A 20,336-nucleotide genomic window follows, 5' to 3' on the forward strand; every position below is an offset into this window, starting at 1 on the left:
TGCCTAATATTTACACTAACGATGCATCACCGTTAAGTGAAAAACTACATGCCATGATCCTCAGAAGGAGAGGAGTATTTCTTGGGCATTTTTAAAGGGTGACACTGAATACTGCAATAGCATAACCCGTAGCAGCAGAATACTGAACAAGGAAGAATCACCAAACTACAGCTGCTGTGTTGGTACTCGTGGCTGAAAAATCTTTATATTGTGAAAACACACAGATCTGGAGGGAGTAACAAGAAAAAAGAAAATGTAGATCAGGAGACCTTTTTTTCTATAGCACACTTATAGAACAGAATCAGGCACACTGAAAATCTCACCTTGTCTTTCAGCTGCTGACAGAGCTGCAATGCTACAGTGAACAGTACAAGAACCTCACTTATCCATGGTACAGAGCATTCAGCTTGGAAGGTGTCAAACTTCAGGTTGCCATGAACAGTACTCAAATGATACACAGCAAGGACAAGCTTATGACTTTGAATATAAAAGCTGATTGCTAGATCCTCAGGTAAATTAGGGACCAGCGATCTCTAAATGAAGAAAACATGAGTAAATTGTGTTAAATACACTTCAATAGAGAGATAAGGTGTATATTAATTGCTACATGGAATTTACCATATTTCTGCTCTTCATGAGATCATCAATGGTACGCTTGCGAGGAACAATCAGGCTTGTGCGACCTCTTTGAAGACATCCTAAAATGTCACCCAACAGATGCAGAACTTCTTCAGATGACCGAAATGAATAGTCTGGGTCAACACTATCAATGTGTTGCAGAGCATGCTGAAGGTGATTCCCAGCGTCTTGCACTTGCTGTAGTTTCCATGGACTGTCATTTTGAATTGAGGTCCTGTAAATTACATTTTGTTGTCTCTGCACCTTCAAGGTTATTTCCTAAAAACAATAAAATAACAGTTTAGCAGGTAGGTTTAGCAAACTTCCGTTTGTCAAGTGAGTTTACCAAGTGAGAAACTTACTGCTTGAGTTATGTTATCTCCCATCACTGACACAATGCATTTCAACTGATCGGGAGGGGTGGTCAAAACAAATTTGTCTTGTTTTTGAGGCCCATCAGTACCAAATAGTGGTACCGGAAATCGTCGTCCACATTCCTGAAAAAGTAGGGGTTCACTCACAATAGTGGTGGTTTTTGTGAGGTAAAACAAGTGAAGACACACCATCTCTGACTATCAGCTGTTGATAGAAAGCTAGGAAGATGTCTCCATTTTCATTTTTGACTCAATACACCCTCTGGCGCGTCATGGTTCCTCTTTTTAGAGAGTGCCACTTTGAGAAAGGCGCTAACAATTAAACCTATGACTGTTTGTACTATCGCAAAAGTCTGGAGACTTGGTATTGATAGAATAGAGGAGCACGCAAGAAACTGCATATCTTGACTGGTTACCAAATTGTGACATGTTGAATCTTGAAGGGCATAAGTCAGGGTGCAAGAGGGTGAAATGTGCCGGAAAGAGAGGCACTGCAATGAGAGGGGGCACTGCACCTTCACCCGTCTCTCTTTTCCACCACTCTAGGTCCACACAATTGAAACTAAAGTGAGGACAGAAAAATTCAAGCATTCTTACCTGCAAAATATTTTGTAGTTGTGCAAGAACTGCATGAACTTCTTTCCGTAAGAGCCATTCAAACTCCACTTGCTGTTAAGAGAAAAGTAAAGGGAGAAAATTAAGAGTTGCATCTGAATAAAACAGTTGCATAGTAAATTTGAAATAATACTATACTAAAAGTCTTAGAAAAAGAAACAATTACAATGAAATAACAAAAAAACAAGAACAAGTTGTGCCAAAAATAAAGTGAGAAATATAAATAAACAATAATAATAATCAAAATCGTCTGCTACAGAACCTTGATAACCACACTTTTTGACAAAAGTTAATGTTACCACAGAAATCAAGACAACATTCTCCTGATTAAAAAAGTCACAAATTAAACCGCAGTGATACGTTACAGTACTAAATCCTTGAAAAGAAACTCACCAAACTGTCAGATTCGTCTTTGTCAATGTCTGCCATTTTGATGGTTTTGATGTTTCGCTTCAATCCCGAGGTTTGGCCTCGGCCTCTGCGTCAGGGTCGCCCCTCTTTCTTCCTCCCGTCTGTCGTGTCGGGCTTTACACCGCCTTCTACCAAGGCTTTGACATGCTACACTTTTGGCTTTCCCTTCATGTTGTATGTTTACCCAGGTAGCAAAACATAGCAAACTGCATTCGAGCCGCATTATATGTCCCGTCTAGAACGCGCATTTAAGTGCATATTAGGCGCCTACAGATTGGACACGAAATGCACATTTTACGCAGCTCTGCTACCTGGGTTTAAAACAGTTCCTGGTCCTAGTTCCCAAGGATGAAAGTGAAGCTGATAATTTTTTTTCTGAGGCCGTTTCAAGCGGCATTGTGTTCTCCCTCCACTTTCGATTGCCTTGAGCTGAGGTATTGGTGGAGTAAATGAAATGAAAGTTTCAAAACAACTTAAGATTAGATTTGATTGCTCTTTATTCAACCAAATAAAATACATATAAAAGGTAAGTCAAAAGTACATCATCACAGTAAAAGAAAACACAGCATACAAACTACACACACAAGCTAGTTAATTTGCATATATTGAGGTAAAGAAAAAAAATGTATAGTGAAGTACACTGAAAAAGTTCAAAACTTATTGTTATAGTAATTCATTTTTGAAAAATACAAAGTGTAGGTCTTCAACATACTGTTTCTAAATGGGCAGGAAGGTTTGTCTAACACGTTCTTGAGGCTCATTTTTGGTACCTATGATTTAATATGGGAGAGAGACCACTATGTGGTCACGCCGCAAGGAAAGTGCAAAAATAAATAGAGGACATGGAAAGGGAACAATTGTCAAACGGGAAGTCTTGGCTTCTCTTGTTGATGCAAGATGTTTTGGTGATGATTTAAGAGCCGAGAGCAATCTTAAGTCAGCAGCAACCACCCTATACCGCACTTGGTTTCGATTGGTAAGCCTCCAGAAAAGTTTAACAGCCCCTGCATATCACGTCCAAAAAGTTGTCTCGTCCAGGGAACCCTGCTATGGATGTCAGAACTACGCACTTACTCTGAGACATAAATGCATTTATTCCCATGGTAATACATTTAGTTGCTGAGGCTTCTCTGTGAAGTTCTACGGGTAATTAATTGTTTACCTCATCTTTGAACTCAACTTTGATTATCTTATGAGGGGGTTGCTCACTCTCTTCTTCAGGTTTTTCAGATTTCTCCAAATTCTTAAAAGGTGCCTGGTTGGTATCAGGTTTAACTTCCATTTTTTCTTCACTTGAGTCCTCTATTTTTACTTCACTAGGATCCATTTCTTCAGATTTTTGCAATAAGTTATTTTTCCTAAATTTGAGTATTTTCTGACAAGGGGATTTCTTCTTCTCCTGTCTGCCTTTTTTTGCTCCCTTGCAGCAAACTGTTTCATAAACCTTCCGCATTCGTTTAACCTGAAACAAAACAATTAAGTTGATGAACACTAGAATTAGGCAGTTTCATAGTCCTTGCAATACCAAAAGACTTGTGAGAATAGGTTGGAGACCAGATTAGACCAAGAAAACATTACTTTTTGGCACTAGAAGCTACAGAATTTACAGGTAGTTTTTATCGCATAATTTGAACTGTAGTAATGTCAACAAACCTCTGATGTTGGGATTGTCCAAGATATAGGGTTCCCATTTTGCTTTGTTGGGTCTAAACTAGAAGAAAAGTCCAATAATGAAATGCCTAATTGATTGCACACTCCCTCCATAACTTCATCCACATAAGTTCTAATTATTAAATCAGCCTTTTTATCCTGTAATCAAGAAAAAGCACAACATGAAATATGAAGTGGGTCTTTCAGAAATGTACTTCCTCCAAAATCAAATATGCTACTGTAATGAAGAGACGTACATAAAAAAAAAAAAAGGGGGCAGGGCACTGGGCAAAGAAACAAGGGTTCATTTGGGTAGTGTAGAGGGAAGGTCTGGTCGAGGGGGCAAGGCCAGCCCGACAACGGGGCCTTCAAATTTGTTGTTTAGAGTTCTCAAAATAATAGCATTAAGCGTGAAAAATAGTTCACAGAGAAAACATATGCAGACGTCTGTATGGTCTGAAAGTAGACCTATAACAACTTTTGACGTCCTCTAGATGAAGCATTTCTGGCTGGGTAATTTTTAAAATAATATTAAGAACAACACTTCCATGTTTGTAAGTGTTGTGTCATCTGGGATTAACATGTTCACTAATGAGGGAGGCCTGGTTGGTATGAAACTCAAAACAATACTATTGAACATGATAAGAAGTTCATTGTTGAAATTGAAACCAGCAATTCCAGTTAAGAATAGTACCTATAAGTTTCATGTCTGTAAGTGTTGTGTGTTCTGAGATGAAATGAAAGTGAGAACATTTTAGGTGTTGCACTGCACTGAGAGAAATACTCATTTTTTCTGCCACCAAATAGTTGTCCCGGTAGGTGAAATTGTAAAGATTGAGAAAACTCTTACATGCTTGGTGGGTTGCAAATTACAAATAACAACCCGGCCACAATCTCCATGCTTTTTAGTATGAAGAGGTAGATTTCCACTCGGCACTATTTGCAATGTAGTTCCAAGACATATGCTAAGGTCTGCAACACTGAAAGATACAGAGCCCAAATAGATGACCAGATGCTTAATATTGCTCAAATGAATTCTTGTTAGTTTATTTTAGTTTTCAAGTAGATCAACTTTACTGACCATGAATGGAAGTCAGACAGAGCAAGATCTTTTTCTGGTAAATTGTGTTCCCAGTCCAAAATAGTATCATGCATTTTCCCTCTGCATGGTCTTCCATTTAAACGCACACTTGGACAATTAGTACCAAGGCACTTTTGCCCAACACTTGTAGTTGCAGCTTGCCTGATGAACTGGCTAAATGATTGAGAATAATTGTAATTAATAGCAGTTAGAAAAAAATGTGATGACAAAGTGCAAATCTTACCTGTCACACTGATTGCACTGTTCTATGAACATGTTGCCATGCAATTCAGCTAGGTTAGACCGCGGTAGACCCGAGCGCAAGTGAAGACCATCAATATTCTGACTGACAACAAAATGGACTTTACCTGCAGATGTTTGGAAAAGATTAGCAACTTAACAAAAACATTCACACTAAGAGCAATCAAACCTGGTCTTACTCTCTCTAAACTTACTTACCTGCTTTAACCAGAGCAACAAGAGCCATATGAGTTTTAGTGGGAACGGCATCATTAAAAGACACATTTATGTTTGGTTTTTCACCCTTGGCTTCCAAGGTCCATACACCTTTAGGACCCCTGAAAAACAAAACGAAACTGTCTTTAGTGCCAGACAGAGCAAACAAGGGGAAAGGATAGCTAAGTATGATACTACACTAGAAACGTACCTAAAGTCGGGTATGCCTGCCGAAGTGCTGATGCCAGCTCCAGTGTGAACCACCACATGTTTTGATTCTGAAATCCATGATGCTAATTTACGGACTTTAGCTATTACATCATCTTTTTTGTCAAATTTCTGTCAAAGAATGTTTTTGAAATGATTCATAATCAGTGCACAGATTAAAAAATACTACATTCGTCTGAAGGTATGCCATGTACTTGACCTGCTTACCTCTTCTAATCCCAATTTGCCTTTGTCATGATAAGGAGAAAGCCCATCGGCATAGTTGCAGGACATTGATCACAAAACAAAGGCTTAAATGTCAGGTTTTAAGTCCTGCGGCCCCAATAATACGAAAATTAAGGAAAAGATAACCTTTAACACAGATACAAGCCCGAGTCTGCTTTCAATGTAACTTTGAGAATATTTTCGTAAAACATAAATACTATACACACACCACAAATTGCAAACCCGGCCAACTACAACTACAAACAAATTCAAATCAAAACACCAACACCAACTTACAAAACAACAAACAAGAACAAGAACATTGAGTGGTGTAAATACAACAGTAACCGTTAATAGCAGGTGAGCAGGGGAAAGAGGAGTGTATATTCGCAGGTGCTTTGCTCCTGCGAAGCGCGCGCCTCCATTCGTAACCACTGAATGCAAAAGTCAAACGTCTTTTAAGGTCTTTTATGGCGAAGTTATGTCAGTTAAGGAAAATTTTGGTGCTTTACTTTCCAGGCTGCATCTATTTTCATGTTGTCACACTGTTAATTTATTTTACAGCTGTTACTGAAGAATTAGTGTGAAGCCCGCACTTGCAGGTTATAAAACATCCCAGAGTGAAAGTGAATATTGATATTGCTTATGCCTCTTTATTACAGATTTTGTATTTTTTCCGTTTCAGAGCATTTCATTATAGAATTTATTTAATCCACGGTCTTCTCTGTTGTTGGTTACAATGGCATTTTCATTAAAGAAAAGCCCAAAGTCTCGGGCAGAATGCCTGTCATACTTTGATAACTGCAATGTAAATATCCTGAAAGATGCATGTCTCATCAGCCAAGAAACCATCAGCACATCTGATTTAGAACAAAAACATCATGATCACAAGATTTTTGACTGTGCGATTACATCAACACCTAATTGTAAGACTGGTGGTGCCAAAACAAAATCTCTTGGGAGTATCAAACACAAAGAACTACTACTTCACAAAAATTTAGAAAATGCTGACAGCACTAACTTATCAGTGTCTAAGGTTCTTTTCATGGTTGACATGAAAAGGAAGGAAGTAAGTGTGTTACTCAAAACTGTTATTTGCCGTATGTCAATCTTAATCGTCTTGTTTTTCATGTTCTCAAATGGCTTACCTCTTCGTATTATAGGATGCTGTGGCAAAATATAAAACGGAATTGTTTGCAAGAGAAGAACAACTACAGAAAGAAAGAGCTGAATGCCAAGCACAGTTCGAGGCACAATCGCTAGCTAAAGCCTCAAAACTTAAGGAAGAACAGATGAAAACTTTAAAGGAAGAAGAAGCTCATGCTGCAGAGCGAAAACAGAGGCAAGAGTTGCAGCAACAAAGACACGCACAGAGAGTTTCAATGCGAGATGAGCAGATCAAAGCGGCGGAACTGCAAAAAAAGGAGGCTGAGGCAGAAAGAAAGAAAAAATTGAATGAAAGATTAAAATGTGCAGAGGAACTTCAGCAACATTTATGTACTTTCTCTGAAGTTTTCAATAAAATTCACCAAGAATTCAAGTAAGGACAGCTAATAGTATTTTGAAAATCTCTGTAAATTTGATTAAAAGATGATTTTTAAATTAATTTTTTTAGGGCATGCCAAGCTTTAGCACCTATTATGACAGAGATCAAGCCCCTAAACTTAAATATGCAATCCTTGATCCAACGCCTGAAATCTGAAGAAGTAAATCAAAAGGATGTTGATACAGCAAGGCACATATGTTCTAGACTAAATGTTATACATGCAAATGTTGTGGAAGAAACTGGTAATCCTATTTAATCATATTATATCTTTTTATTGAAATTGTGCTCTATCATGCAACCTATTCCCTCAATCTATTTTGTATCCTTGACAGCTAAAATTAAGAAACAGTCTGAGGAAAATGAGTCTGTTAAACAGCAGGAAGAAAATCAACTTCAGACGCAATCTACTCAGTTGCCTCAAAGAGAAATAGTCACTTCTGAAGTAATTGAGGAAAGCAGTCCAGCTACTGGTGTGTCTTAAAACAATTAACTCATCTTTTTATGTAATATCATAGTCATAGTAATACATTTTTTTATTTTTTTAAAAATTAGGTTTGTTAGATTGTTCAGATAGAGAGTCACTCCAATGGTATTTAGAGTTAAAAAAATTTAAGCAAAATAATGAGATGGTTTTTGAACCTTTACTTAAAGATGATACATTGAAAAAGTATAGATTTGATTGTCAGGTAAAATATTCACATTACATTTGTTTTCTGGATTAAAATCTTGTGGTTTGTAATATGTATGTGTAACTCCTCTCTTACAGAAAGCTGTGAATATACCTGTCAATGCAATATCCCCTGTGAATGCATCCCACTTGCGTGATAAGCTACAAAAATTAACCCTTCTTCTGTCTGGCCAACCTGTCAGTATAGCTGATGGAGTTAGAGTTTCAGCATCCCAGCACCCAGCTGGAATTCCATTTTGTAAAGACTTGCTTGCTAAAAAATTTGTGGTAAGAATTTTGATCTCTGTTTGAATATGCTGTGGACTTATGTGTCACATTCATTGAAATGCTTTTCTTCTTGTTTGCTATTTTTTTTTTATTTTCAAGAGACAAGGTGCTTCCACTGTATCTAGCAAGCCTGAGGCAGCATTCGCTATTGCTGCTGTCATGGTGGCTCTTTGGCAAGAGTTTCCTGATTGGGGTAAACTACTTCTTGCTCATTTTCATCTGGAATGTCCTTACTTAGTTCCCGTCTTTTGGCCCCAACTGGAAGGACAAACCAACAAAGACTATTATCTGTAAGATATCTTAATTCTCTTGTTGGTGTTGGTGTTTGTATTTGGGCTTGTAAATTTTGTGTGTCTGTCAGATCTTTAGGTTATACATACAATGAAGATGGGGAAGTGGAAAAGCAGGATAAATTTCTCAAACGCATGTCAGGAATCATGCGACTATATGCTGCTTTGCTTATCACACGACCCCCACGGGAAAGGTTGAGTAGGCCTCACCCCCACGACTTAGGACAGGGCTGGAAATGGCTTTCATCACTGTTAAATCTTGGTTTGTATCATCAAAGAGAGGCTCTTTTTTTATTTCACCCTCCTATCTAGCTGTACACTGTATGGATATGTTTCTGCCTTTGATACAGAACCACGTCCAGACATATGCGCATCACTTTTATATGATTTTTTGGAGGTGACTGGTAGTAGCTTGCTGGAGCAGTATGGACGCCAATACCGTAAATTGTTACTAGTCATCTGCAAAGGATATTTTCCTCGTCTTCAAAAGGTACTTTGATTTTTAATCTGGAGTTGCAATTAAATCACTGATCATTGAACAAGTGTTTGTTGTGTATTTGTAGATTGCTGTTAGTTCCAGTGGACCTGTAGTTAGACTGGAAACATTTCTCCAAACAATTTTAAAGCAAGGTAGTAAACCACCTCAGGGTATGTTGCCCTTAAATTTCTGGTGATTTTATTGACTTTTTATAATTGTGTTTTTTTTTTTCCTATGAACTTGATTTTAGATTAATGTTAAAATTGTTTACTATGCCTTTTTTTTTTTTTGTAAATGTGCTAAATATTTTTGTACTTTTTAAATCATGTACGTATGGAAAGGATTGTTATGACTTAAATGTATCCGACATACTCAATGAACTAACTTTGAAGATAATATTATTTATTATGTACAGAATTTGCACTCATGTCAGAAGTGACATGCTTGCTTATTGCATCAATCAACTAATAAACCAATCACCCTCTAAGTGGCAATTCTGCTTCATATCTCTTCTAAAAAGAAAAATCATTCACAAAAATAACACAGATTTTTTATGAATGGTGTTAAATCTATGACCAATAACAATTATTTTATGAAACAACATGAAGTCAACAAACCAAGAGATCACAGCTTAGATGTATTTACAATAATAGTTTCATCAACAATTAATCTACATGCTATTAAACGCTTGAAAGCTAACGCAGTCAATTTAGAATTGATAGGAAATGTGAAAAGCTACTGAATTAATTAAGGCATGTGATAAGAATCACAAAATAAACAGATGTTAAAAAGAAAAATGACAAACAAAAAAAAGCACTGGGGGATATGGCGTTAGCGACTAGGGGAGTATAGGGAGTTGGGGAGTAGGAGAGTGGGAGCTACTCCCCTCAAGTATGAGTGGCAGTTTGCTGTTGCGGATCACATTCGTTTTCGCTCTCAGGCAGCGTTCGAGAATGAAAATAGCAAATTAACAAAGAAGGGCGTCAAACTGTTCTCTATAAATGTCAAAATCCTTAAAAGACTGCCACTCGCACTCGAGGGGAGTAGCTCCCACTCTCCTACTCCCCAACTCCTTTACTCCCTAGTCGCTAACGCAATATCCTACTTCACATCCTAACGTGAACACTTTTCATGAGCATACATATAATTTTTGATACAAGACGAGATCATATGATTTTCAGAAAAATAAAAGTAAGTAAATAGCCATTATGTCACATGAAAGAATGTTAGAGGTAAATGGAATAGTCAGTATAAAAGTCCTCGAGAAATTCTAGGTCCAATACAGAACCACAAAAAACACATGACTTAATAGAAGCCATCAATTTTAGGTGTTGTAAATACAAGATCTGATGAAAATGCTTGTTATATAGAAACAAATTAGAAATTTTAATTAACAACTGGACTGCACAAAGTTAAGCTCTAACACCACATGCATGTACTGTTTAGGCAGTATGCCAAACCAACAACCAGCAAAAAGAACTACATTACCAGATAATATACTGTATATAGATACATATAGGTATACTTGTTAAAGACAGAAAAGTTTCAAGACAACAATAGGGGTAGTATCATTTATCTTTCCTTCACTAACAAATACAACACACCCTTCACAAGAAAATATTGGTGTACATAGCTCCCAATCCACCCATAAATAGATAGATCACTAATGTTTCCAGGAAATAAAAACAAGGGAGAAGCAAAACACACAATTCATTTTGTGCTAAGAATATACTCGTTCTTTATCACCAATTTAATGAAAATTTATGGTAGTGAGTAACTGCTTTCATCTCAGATATAGTAGGAGTTTGTTTTTGTTGTTGAAACACAACAATAACCATTTACAGAGCAGACACAGCACAGTTGGCAGCACCATCAGCTGTGTGTGGACTAGACTTGAAGAATACCAAACAAATTTTGCATCCTTTTTTTTTTTTTAAGTAACACTACGACAACAAAAAATTGAAGGCTTTATGAGAAGACTGTTCACAATAAAGTTTCTAATGTAGTTCTACTTATTCTCCAAATACTATTTCTTTCATGCAGTGTTAAGGACTTAAAATGAAAGCATCAGAATTTTTCAGTTTTACTTACATAATTAAAAAAAAAGTTCTATTATTGACTCAATATTAGGATTTGAGATATAACCAATTACAATATCAGTAGGTGGTGCATATTCTGAGAGAACAGCCACAAGATGGTGTCCGATCCGGTGTAATTTGGTGGTAAAGAACGAGTAAAAATAGAAACTAGCTCAAATTATGACATGACACAAATATACTTACTATGTGTTAAAAATAAAAATAAAGTTGTGACATAAATCACATGTTCAAGCCATTTAAACAAATGAAAATGAAAGAAAGGACAGGTACATAAGACAGTTTCAAACGAAAAAAAAAAATGAATTGAAAGAAAGGTAAGATGACTATCGTAGACATAGATAGTGGCAAAACCTCAACCAGGAATTGACGCTAGTGAGGTACTTACGTAGACTGAATTCATATATAAACAGAACCTGTTTACTAATGTGATAACAGTTATTATTCAATTCACTGTAGAACACGCTTACCAGTATTGCAGTATAATAAATTCACAGTACATTGTTCTGATAGGAACAAAATTATTTTGCAAGAATTAATATATTTGCAGATATTTTTCTGCTAGTCTTAGGTACTGTAGATATGGGTAAGTAAAAGCGGTCAATAACACATTTCTCACAGTTTATCTACCTACAAACAAATTTACACTCTGGATAAGAGTAGATGTAACACTAACAAGAAATGTCCTTGCTTCTTTGCTATGAATCAACAAAATGTTTGTCATACTAGTCTGATTTCCAACAAATAGGGGAATGTATTAAAATACAGGAATATTTTGACTTCCCCCAAGCATGGACTAGTTATCCTATCTGAGAGGCAAGTTACAGTGGCACTATAGCATGACACTAAAGAACATGACAGTGAGCATGATCACATTAAATAACCTATGGAATTTAGTTCTTGGATATTGCAACAGACTTCCAGTATGTGGCCTCGTCCCTATAAACCCCACAACATGGCAGTGGGTATACAAATTTCCATCATCTTCCATAAAGAGTCATCCATTCCCAACCACCCCTTTCTTACTACAATTTCTTTCCACATATGGCTTTCATTCAGATTGAAGTTGGTTAGAAACTTTGTTGCTACACCAACAACTTTTAGTGCCATGTAAATATGAATGAGTTGGATAAAGGAAATTTTACAGTGCAGTAAAGCTTTTAGGAAATGAAAAATGCTGCCAGTAAAGTTAGGCAAAAACCGCCGGAGCACACCTACGCGGAGCGGAGGGTACCTCCGCCTGCCTACTAGGCAACACCTCTGCATGCTGGTCCGAATGTTGCGTATTAGGCAAGCGGAGATACCTGTTACACTGTTACACAAAGGTGTGCTCCAGCGGTTTTTGAAGAAACTTTCTGACATCTCACTCAACCTGATACAGCTATCTAAACAACAAAATATGCTCCGAGAAGCTCTTTATCAATTCTCTTTTACGTGCATGATAAGTTAACACCATATAGGATGAATAAGTAATCATTCTAACACACAGGTATGTATTGTGATGGCATCATCTGAGTTGTTCCTTAAGATTTAAAAAATTCCACTTAATTAAAACCATGACCTTGATGGTACTTTCATATTGGCACCAAATACAGGCATTGATTATCTACCTAGCTACTAAATCACACTGTGCTGACTTGCAAAGAACCACGATTTTCAATTTCAACAGCATTGCTTTTCCTGCCTAAAAGTGGTGTGGCAGAGCTATTAGTTGTTAGATTGTCACCATCAACAGTGTCCCCCGAGTCAACAGTCATAAATGACCCAGAATCACTGGCTGGACCACCATTGTTGTGTAGGTTTTCAATACTATCAGCAGAAGCTTTATCGACAGAATCAATTGAGTCAGCCCCATCATCCATTGTAAGAACTCCATTTTCACTATTACCTTTTTTACGCAAACTGTCAAGTTCAAATGAATCTCCATTCACAGCAGGAAGTTTGGATGAGGTCTTATTTTGATGGGGAGGAGTTACTTTGCGTTCTTGGCTGCCCTCTTTCCTTCCCCTTTTGCCAACTAGCGCTTGCAAGTTTGGTAGCTTAGGCAAACTCATGCCACTTGCAGCTCTCAGTGAACTTCCTCTTGGTGTGAGTCGCTCGGGGACTGATGATCCACCAACAGCATCATCCTCTTTCTCTTCGGAAATTGACATTAAATTTTTAGGGTCCTTCACATCAGCAGATGTTCCATCTGCTGGCTGCTGGATGGGGATGTCATCTGGAACACATTAAGCAGTAGTAAATTGGTTGAACTACACAGGTAATATTTAAAACGTTTTGGAGTGTGCATGACATGAAAACATTTCCGAGCTCGGGTTTAACACATATAGCAGGAAAAAAAGGTTGAACCAAACAATGGACTGCAGTGCAAATATAAGAGCTGAAACAAAAGTAAGTCTGTAAAGCCCTAGCTACAAAAGTGCCATTGACAAGTGGCACAGATTTCAACCGAGCAATTTAAGTGAAAGTTCATCTTTTTAGTGAAGGGTCTGGAGCTAAAGGGGTCCCTAGCTTCTACTGAAACTAGAAAGAGATAACACATTCAGAAGAATTAAAAAAACAGGGGTAGAGTTTTTAAAGAATTGCTTGTGATTGGGGTATTGATAGTTCCTTAAGTCAAGCAGTCAGCGTAGTGAAGGCTTGCTTTACCTCAGAAGTGAGGTACCCCTCCTCTGTTGTAACTGCTCAGAATGACCACAAAGCAGAAAGTGAATACATTACAAGCTATTAGAGGTAAAGTCAAAAGTCTCCCAACAATCTAAACACATGTGAGGTGCCACTACCTTTCAGATGCTTCAAGATTCAACCAGAATGAAACAGTGCTGGCTACTTTGGCTTCGCTACTTTTCAATAGAGCTTATATTACCTTCCAGATCATCTAATTCATCCAAATTAGCTAACTATGTATAACTCTTCAACAGCTTATTTCTCTTGGTAGGAAGAAATACTTAGGCTAGCAGGACGACCACTTGTTAAATGTTCCTTTGACTTTCCAAAGGAACTTACTATTTCTTCTTCAGAGACCTTGAATAAACGGGCACCAGCACTCATACGATTTGATGATTTAGATGGAGAGCGTGAGTCAGGCGATTCTCTCAATACAACCTCATTTAATCGTGGAGACTGGGGGCTGCTTTTTTCAATAGCTACTACACCATTTTCTTTAAGTATAATTTTACTGGGTGAAGATATATCCCCAACACTTCTGCAAGTATTGGGAGAGCTAGTCCCACTGCGATTGCTGCTCCCCCTCCGAGACAATGGCCTTTTTGGAGAATTTCTCTTTTCTTTCTCTTCAATTATTTTCCCATCACTCGGATCTTCCTCTATAGAATTTCTGCTGGAATATCTCCAGGGTCTGCCTTTGCGGTGTCTTGCAGGACGAACAGGTGTATCAGGACAGGCCTCAAGATTCCCTTTGTGATGAAGACTGAATAAAGCCTCCTGCTGGCTTGTAGAAGGATTTGAACCCAGATCCTCCTCAAGGTCATCTTACAGTGAAGAATTAGCCGAAGAGGAAGAACACATGCAGCGTGCGCAATAAGATCACAGATGGATGGTTAATAAAAAAGATAATTAAGTACCTAGTCACAAACCCAACCAGATTAAATCTAAAAATTGTTAATGAAAGTACAGTACTGTATAACTACCATCAAATCAAAAACATCAAATAGTTTCAATAACATGCAAATTAAAAGTCACTAGACTAATAAAAAAACAACAAAAAAAAAAATTTTAAATGAAAATTACACCAAGAATGTGTTATTTTTCAAAGCTTGAAAAGTTAATTCTTAAGTTAATAGAACCAAAGAAACCCAGAGAGACATTAGATGGAATTCAGCATGCACAAGTATGTAAACTAAGATTTAATAAAAACAAATACTGAAAAATCTGAACTACAGATTTGCATGACTTTCCAAGATCTACTGATGGGACTTTATACCTACTAATCAGAACAAAAAAGATCAGGAATATTTTAAAAAGAAAGTGTATGTTTCTATTGTCTACTTTGTTATTGCATGTTATTTTAAGAACAAAATGTCATAGTAAATAAAGGCATAACCACACAAAAGAAAAATGTTAAGCATAAATATTTTGTTTGAAGTATGTAAACTAAGATTTAATAAAAACAAATACTGAAAAATCTGAACTACAGATTTGCATGACTTTCCAAGATCTACTGATGGGACTTTATACCTACTAATCAGAACAAAAAAGATCAGGAATATTTTAAAAAGAAAGTGTATGTTTCTATTGTCTACTTTGTTATTGCATGTTATTTTAAGAACAAAATGTCATAGTAAATAAAGGCATAACCACACAAAAGAAAAATGTTAAGCATAAATATTTTGTTTGTTGCAAAGATGTTTTGTTATAGTCAAACTTAAATTGGCAGTTTGAATTAAAGACCAGCACCATGACATACCTGGTAACTTCTTCGTTCTGAATGACGCGTTTGTGATCATAGATTTGGAGACAGTGACAGTGTTTGTAGCTGGAGATACAGCCATGCTGATACCCATTGGTCCATCCAATGCTTGACCTGTTGTTCAAAGAAAATACAAGGGTAATAAAAACACTGTAAGTGCATAATTCAATGAGTTTTTATAGTGCATACTGCACTTAAAGAATAAAGTCATTTAAAGATGTAACTCTTGTATTAATACTTGTTGAATCATGTGATAATTGAACAGAGTTGAAGAAACCAAATAATTTTATAAAGATGAAATAGGTACTTCTTTTACTTCAAACGTTTCAGTTGTTACCTAGAATTTTAATATTTTTCTATCTTGGATTCTAGTGACGAAACAATGCGTACAAAACTTGCTGTAGCATCATCAATAGATTGCACAACACGTCTCCTCACAAACTTCATCTCTTCACAAGTTGTTAACACTTCATCCAAAGATTGACGAAAAACATTGACATGGCACCTATTATTCACAGCTACAGGATCTTTGGAATTTAGTGAAAAATCTTCACTGGCAGCTTCAGCTCCCACCATCTCTGGTCAGAACAGAGCTTTGAGGAAAAGATTTCTAGCATATCTATCCCACGCTATTACAACATTTAGGAAATGTCCGTCTTAAAATATCTAGTAAGAACCTTACAGAACAATATAAATTTCTTACCTGAGGGAGTATCCTTGATAGAGTTTCGAATAGCTCCAGCAACTAGCATTATGTCAGGGAGACACTCGTAACAACCTCTGAAGTGAACATCTTCTAGAGCCTGCACTGCCATGCTGCTTAACTCATTAAACCTAGAAGATTAAGTATATGCAATTTATCAGCAATTTTAAAGGAATTGTGGCAAGTAGCAAATGCCAAAAATCCCAAAATGATTGCACATGCTTACATTGCAAAGTAAATAGCATGAAGCAGCTCCAATAAAAATTGGGAAGAAACTGGTATGCGAGGTGGTGGACGCTGAGGTGATAGAGATGCGGAACTGTTGCTATGAGGATGGCTACTCACCCGAGTAAATCCTTGTGCTGCAATTCTAAAACACAAATGTTACAGAAAAACAGAAAAGAATCCATCTTACGAAAAAACTGGAAGAGTAACAATAGTTTTTAAAAAATCTTACTTTGAACACACTCTACAAAGTTTTTCCAAAGCTGATTTGTGGAACCTGCTCAGATGGCGATTATAGACAAAGAGAAGAGTAGTCATAGTTTTAAGTCTGTTCTGAGCATTTAGGGACTCTACTTGAGGCAAAGGACCCCAAGATATCAGTCTAGTATTACATTCTTCCAGACGGCGCAATTCTTTTTGAGTAAGGGATGCAGGGTCCAAATGCATAGTCTGGGAGAACACAAAAACTTAAATCTCAAGAAGTCATATAAACAATAAACAAAGGACATATAACCAGTTTTTTTCTACAGACCTCATGATAAATAGAAGATTGTGCTAGAGATGGTAAACGGAATGACACAACTTTGGGCTGACCAGATTCATCAACAACTTCTAGATTGTAAATTCCAAGGAGCAGAGTTTCCACACTCCAATCATTCTAGAAACAGATTAAAACATTCAAGTATAAGAAATGATATGGAAAACATAACTTATCAATTTGTTAATTTTTCATACAAATTTTACCTTTTTTTCTCTGCATGACACAGAGTTCAGGTATACATATACGAGTGTTGGTATGAATTGAATGGTAAATTTTTGAAGTTCTGGTTCCTTTGATCGATAGAACGCGAATAGTTGGTTGCACACTGGATCCACAAGCTATAAAATAGAACTGCAATAATTGTCCAAAATGATGATGAGAATGATACTCTCCACAACCTCCTTACCTTTTGATAATGATCGCGACCCTCAAGAACAGTATAGATGGCGGCCACCAGTTCTTGATTATGTTCTAGGGAGGCTACAAAAGTATGAGCTTCCACCGGACTGAGGCCTGCATAATCAGAGAGCCATTCACGAACCAGCTGTTCCGTCATTTTGACTATTCCATTCTGAAATTTAGAATAAGAAAACAGATAGAGAAATATAGTAGCGCAGACTACAAGAGGGAAATACTTAAGCAGCTTCGGATGAGTTACTTGACAATCATCAATAGTTAGGAAGCTGACAACATAAAATATGCAAGATACTAAAGGTGTCAACAATGATGGAATGAGTTTTGATACTTTAAAGTACTGGGAAGGACTAGAAATCTTCTCATTAAGACAGGTTATGCAAACACCTGTAACAATCTTGAAATGAAAGTTATATTCCATACTTTGAAATATTGATGATTGAATTTTGTCAAGCAAGAACCTAAAACCATTTCTGAGTATAAAGAAGGAAACCATGGATGCACTACAATGGACAATATTTTACATGCTCTGTTTTCGCCAACTTGTGTGAAAACGGGCCATCTCGATTTTTCAATTGAACAAGTTTCTGCTTGTTTCTCGCATATGAGGAAAGACAGAATTTGACATCTTGATTAGTTCTCGCGACAAAGGTTGGGTGTAATAATAGGCGACAGAGCACAGTTCTCACCCTTAGATTCGAAGTATTACTGGATGAATTTAACGCATTTAACGATTCATTCATCCGCTTGAGCGACAGCAACCGACCGACCGACCCAACTTCTCAGCAGACGAAAACTGCGAAAACTGCAGGCAGCGATAACAACATAGAACATAAACTTCAACACTTTATCAATTGCTCGTAAGGATGAAATATAAAATCCTTTCCATAGCTTACGTTCCTTAAGAATGCCAAGCAGGACATCAAATCGATCCTTGAAGTTTTCTGAAAACAGTTTTTATACCATTAGAAAAGTTTATCTGGCAACCCTGAGCCAGAGTGACGTCACGTCTCTCCTCCCTCCCCTCTCCCCTTTCCCCACTCCCTCCGCCTCAACTCAGAGAACATAGGAGGGCAGGGCGAGGGTTGTGTAGTTGTGGACTCGTACTCCTTTTTTTAATTTTTAATTTTTTAAGAAGTGTGTATTTTTAAAGTTTTAAAACAACATGGAAATGGAAACAGATAAGCTTGCTGAAGATGGAAGATCAATTGCAGAGGTGAGCTGGGTCTCTTGGTACCCGAGAAAGTGTCAGAAACTTTACTCACAGTGACGATGCTTCATCGCATCCGCCATCTTGAATGTAGGTTAGGCTCTTTGAAGTCATTTAAGCACCTGTGATATTTCCTGGAACCTTAGTTTTCGAAACTATGGACAGAAACATGGTGAAGTTTGACTATTGTTCCAGCTAACGTTCAAATGTGAAAACGAGGTGAAATAGATGACCTCTGCTACAGATATCGCTGTGTCCCAGTTATCATCTGTTTTCCTGCTTTTGTGATTTTCCTATTTTGAGTTATAATTGAGAATTTGGCTCATTGCGTTCAATACGCGGTATCAGTCTATTTGTATTCCCACAAATTTCTTGTAATTTATTGCTAATTGCAGTGTGTGTACACATTCAAAGTTATGACTTTTGCATTGTTTTCCTCTCTGAAGAAGTGTCACCATAACACCCACACCTTGAGAGAAAAGCATATGCCCAACCCAAACCTTTTTGGATGTATTTGAACTCAGGATGCATAAGTAGATCAAGCCAAAATGCAAAGGTTAAGCTCAAGTTTCAATTGCTAGTTTCAGCCTTTTTTTGATAGTTTGTTTAAACCTAATATTTAAAATTAACATTGTCTTTTGTAAATCCGAAATTTCCCGTGAAATTTTTAATTTATACATCCACCATCCAAGTTGAGTTTCTAGTCCAGTTATACCCTATTTTGTTACGGTGTTCGGTTCTTTTTAACCATCACCCACCGCAATATTTAACACTTCCTTTGTAAGAGCATTCATATTGTGGACCCATCTCGAAGTGTCATAATCATAATCGTGCCATGATTCTACCTCAACTTTTTCATTGGCCCCTGAGGAAAATTAAGACCCCTTCTATTTAGAGAGGTGCACAAAAGGTCTTGCCTTGGAAAGTGTTAAATTTCGTGTGGAATGAGCGTCTTCATTTTCTAGGATGAGAAACAGTTTTTTGGTATCACTAGGTGTGACCGCTACAACAACGGACACCGACATATATATATGCCCTTCTACATTGTAGGATCTTGTGGCAAAGGGAGTTACAGTTTGTACTTTGTATAAAAACATTAGTTCACACCTTGAATAATGAGTAACATTGTACTTTACCTGTTGATTATTGTTTTCTGTGGTCTACCAGTTCTTTCCTATTATTGTTTTTTGTGGTCTACCAGTTATTTCCTATTCAGTTGTCTACATTGCAAGTGAGACCCCACAAACAATGTGACCTGCAGGTCCTTAGGCTTCATTAAGAAGCCTTTGCATATATTGTAATTTTGATATACTTCAAAAGAGCTCAGCAAAAATTAATTATAATATATTAATGGTTTCTATGGAATGGAACACAACTTTGGCAGAATTAAATAATTTTTCACTTCATTCAAAGCTGAAAATTGTAAATTCTCTATTTTGTATTCTGAAACTATATGAAGCAAAAGTCCTTGTTATGTACCACTAGTAATGTAACTAACCATGTCTCTCATGGGCTTTCCCATTATTACTTCTTCTGGTGTATCCAGTGTAGCTTGTAGACGCTTATGAGTCTTGTGAGTGGCAGGCCTCAAAGCTGCGCGAAGTAATAGATTCAATGGTGTAAGAGTTCCAGTTGGCGCTTTTGGTGGTGTTGTTCTTTTTAAAAGGTCGGGACAGCGACTCTGTTGCCTATTGTTCCAGTAGGTGTGGTGTGCAACGGGCTGTGCAGGGCGATCCGGGGAAAGTTACTAAAGGAGAGTGGATTTTCGGGTCCTACCGAGTAGTTTAGTCTAGTCCGTCCCAGCCCCCCCCC

The 20,336-nt window shown here is 37.2% G+C and overlaps 5 protein-coding genes across 13 annotated transcripts in view; 2 read left to right on the top strand and 3 right to left on the bottom strand.

Moving 5' to 3' along the window:
- Nucleotides 1–2,151, bottom strand: part of LOC113214566 (protein rogdi) — a gene marked incomplete in the record, with an annotated part of 12,771 nt that extends 10,620 nt beyond the window's left edge. The window contains 6 exon segments of the mRNA XM_026433977.2: nucleotides 1–226; nucleotides 324–533; nucleotides 619–897; nucleotides 981–1,115; nucleotides 1,590–1,661; nucleotides 2,001–2,151. Coding sequence (XP_026289762.1) covers nucleotides 158–226; nucleotides 324–533; nucleotides 619–897; nucleotides 981–1,115; nucleotides 1,590–1,661; nucleotides 2,001–2,036 — 801 coding nt within the window.
- A 346-nt stretch (nucleotides 2,152–2,497) lies between these two features.
- LOC113214547 (NAD-dependent protein deacetylase Sirt6) lies at nucleotides 2,498–5,979 on the bottom strand. 4 transcript variants are annotated; one of them, XM_026433938.2, is made up of 9 exons: nucleotides 5,867–5,979; nucleotides 5,641–5,745; nucleotides 5,417–5,544; nucleotides 5,209–5,327; nucleotides 4,994–5,117; nucleotides 4,750–4,923; nucleotides 4,519–4,648; nucleotides 3,672–3,827; nucleotides 2,498–3,480 (listed from the first exon to the last, which is right to left on the bottom strand). In XM_026433938.2, exons 2-9 carry the CDS (start codon nucleotides 5,704–5,706, stop codon nucleotides 3,169–3,171), a joined length of 1,209 nt encoding a protein of 402 aa, XP_026289723.1. In that variant the 5' UTR covers nucleotides 5,707–5,745; nucleotides 5,867–5,979; the 3' UTR covers nucleotides 2,498–3,168. The 4 variants fall into 4 exon arrangements, with proteins under 4 accessions (XP_026289723.1, XP_026289721.1, XP_026289724.1 ...); XM_026433936.2 differs by having other exon boundaries at nucleotides 5,641–5,784; XM_026433939.2 differs by having other exon boundaries at nucleotides 5,935–5,972.
- A 24-nt stretch (nucleotides 5,980–6,003) lies between these two features.
- Nucleotides 6,004–9,400, top strand: LOC113214543 (mRNA export factor GLE1). 4 transcript variants are annotated; one of them, XM_026433926.2, is made up of 12 exons: nucleotides 6,004–6,120; nucleotides 6,202–6,239; nucleotides 6,323–6,706; nucleotides 6,801–7,177; nucleotides 7,253–7,425; nucleotides 7,516–7,653; nucleotides 7,736–7,869; nucleotides 7,950–8,138; nucleotides 8,238–8,428; nucleotides 8,500–8,690; nucleotides 8,779–8,918; nucleotides 8,992–9,400. In XM_026433926.2, exons 3-12 carry the CDS (start codon nucleotides 6,377–6,379, stop codon nucleotides 9,100–9,102), a joined length of 1,974 nt encoding a protein of 657 aa, XP_026289711.1. In that variant the 5' UTR covers nucleotides 6,004–6,120; nucleotides 6,202–6,239; nucleotides 6,323–6,376; the 3' UTR covers nucleotides 9,103–9,400. The 4 variants fall into 4 exon arrangements, with proteins under 4 accessions (XP_026289711.1, XP_026289712.1, XP_052125053.1 ...); XM_026433927.2 differs by having other exon boundaries at nucleotides 6,014–6,124; XM_026433928.2 differs by having other exon boundaries at nucleotides 6,027–6,100.
- Nucleotides 9,288–18,329, bottom strand: LOC113214544 (hyccin). Of its 3 annotated transcripts, XM_026433930.2 has the most exons (10): nucleotides 18,211–18,329; nucleotides 18,004–18,119; nucleotides 17,307–17,471; nucleotides 17,104–17,238; nucleotides 16,892–17,017; nucleotides 16,592–16,809; nucleotides 16,361–16,504; nucleotides 16,135–16,265; nucleotides 15,429–15,545; nucleotides 9,288–13,220 (listed from the first exon to the last, which is right to left on the bottom strand). In XM_026433930.2, exons 2-10 carry the CDS (start codon nucleotides 18,055–18,057, stop codon nucleotides 12,625–12,627), a joined length of 1,686 nt encoding a protein of 561 aa, XP_026289715.1. In that variant the 5' UTR covers nucleotides 18,058–18,119; nucleotides 18,211–18,329; the 3' UTR covers nucleotides 9,288–12,624. The 3 variants fall into 3 exon arrangements, with proteins under 3 accessions (XP_026289715.1, XP_026289717.1, XP_052125054.1); XM_026433932.2 differs by lacking the exons at nucleotides 18,004–18,119; nucleotides 18,211–18,329 and adding an exon at nucleotides 17,839–17,992; XM_052269094.1 differs by lacking the exon at nucleotides 9,288–13,220 and adding an exon at nucleotides 13,227–14,493 and having other exon boundaries at nucleotides 18,004–18,250.
- A 29-nt stretch (nucleotides 18,330–18,358) lies between these two features.
- LOC113214546 (F-box/WD repeat-containing protein 1A) overlaps nucleotides 18,359–20,336 on the top strand; it is an 8,427-nt gene continuing 6,449 nt past the window's right edge. The window contains exon 1 of the mRNA XM_026433933.2: nucleotides 18,359–18,530. Within this exon, the coding sequence (XP_026289718.1) occupies nucleotides 18,480–18,530 (51 nt within the window). The 5' untranslated portion in view covers nucleotides 18,359–18,479. The remainder of the gene's footprint in view (nucleotides 18,531–20,336) is intronic.

Source organism: Frankliniella occidentalis, unplaced genomic scaffold (genome assembly GCF_000697945.3).
Source record: "Frankliniella occidentalis isolate FOCC.00 unplaced genomic scaffold, Focc_3.1 Scaffold82, whole genome shotgun sequence".
Classification (NCBI taxonomy): domain Eukaryota; kingdom Metazoa; phylum Arthropoda; class Insecta; order Thysanoptera; family Thripidae; genus Frankliniella; species Frankliniella occidentalis.

Excerpts from the sequence above, each read along its gene's own strand:
- LOC113214547 (XM_026433938.2), bottom strand. The coding sequence starts at position 5,706 with ATGTCCTGCAACTATGCCGATGGGCTTTCTCCTTATCATGACAAAGGC. Across the intron at positions 5,328-5,416 it reads GCAGGCATACCCGACTTTAG|GGGTCCTAAAGGTGTATGGA; the intron begins GTACGTTTCTAG and ends TTTGTTTTTCAG. Across the intron at positions 3,828-4,518 it reads ATTTGCAACCCACCAAGCAT|GATAAAAAGGCTGATTTAAT; the intron begins GTAAGAGTTTTC and ends TCTTGATTACAG.
- LOC113214543 (XM_026433926.2), top strand. The coding sequence starts at position 6,377 with ATGGCATTTTCATTAAAGAAAAGCCCAAAGTCTCGGGCAGAATGCCTG. Across the intron at positions 8,139-8,237 it reads TGCTTGCTAAAAAATTTGTG|AGACAAGGTGCTTCCACTGT; the intron begins GTAAGAATTTTG and ends TTTATTTTCAAG. Across the intron at positions 8,691-8,778 it reads TTCATCACTGTTAAATCTTG|AACCACGTCCAGACATATGC; the intron begins GTTTGTATCATC and ends CCTTTGATACAG.
- LOC113214544 (XM_026433930.2), bottom strand. The coding sequence starts at position 18,057 with ATGAATGAATCGTTAAATGCGTTAAATTCATCCAGTAATACTTCGAAT. Across the intron at positions 17,018-17,103 it reads TGTCATGCAGAGAAAAAAAG|AATGATTGGAGTGTGGAAAC; the intron begins GTAAAATTTGTA and ends ATCTGTTTCTAG. Across the intron at positions 16,505-16,591 it reads CTTTGTAGAGTGTGTTCAAA|AATTGCAGCACAAGGATTTA; the intron begins GTAAGATTTTTT and ends TTTGTGTTTTAG.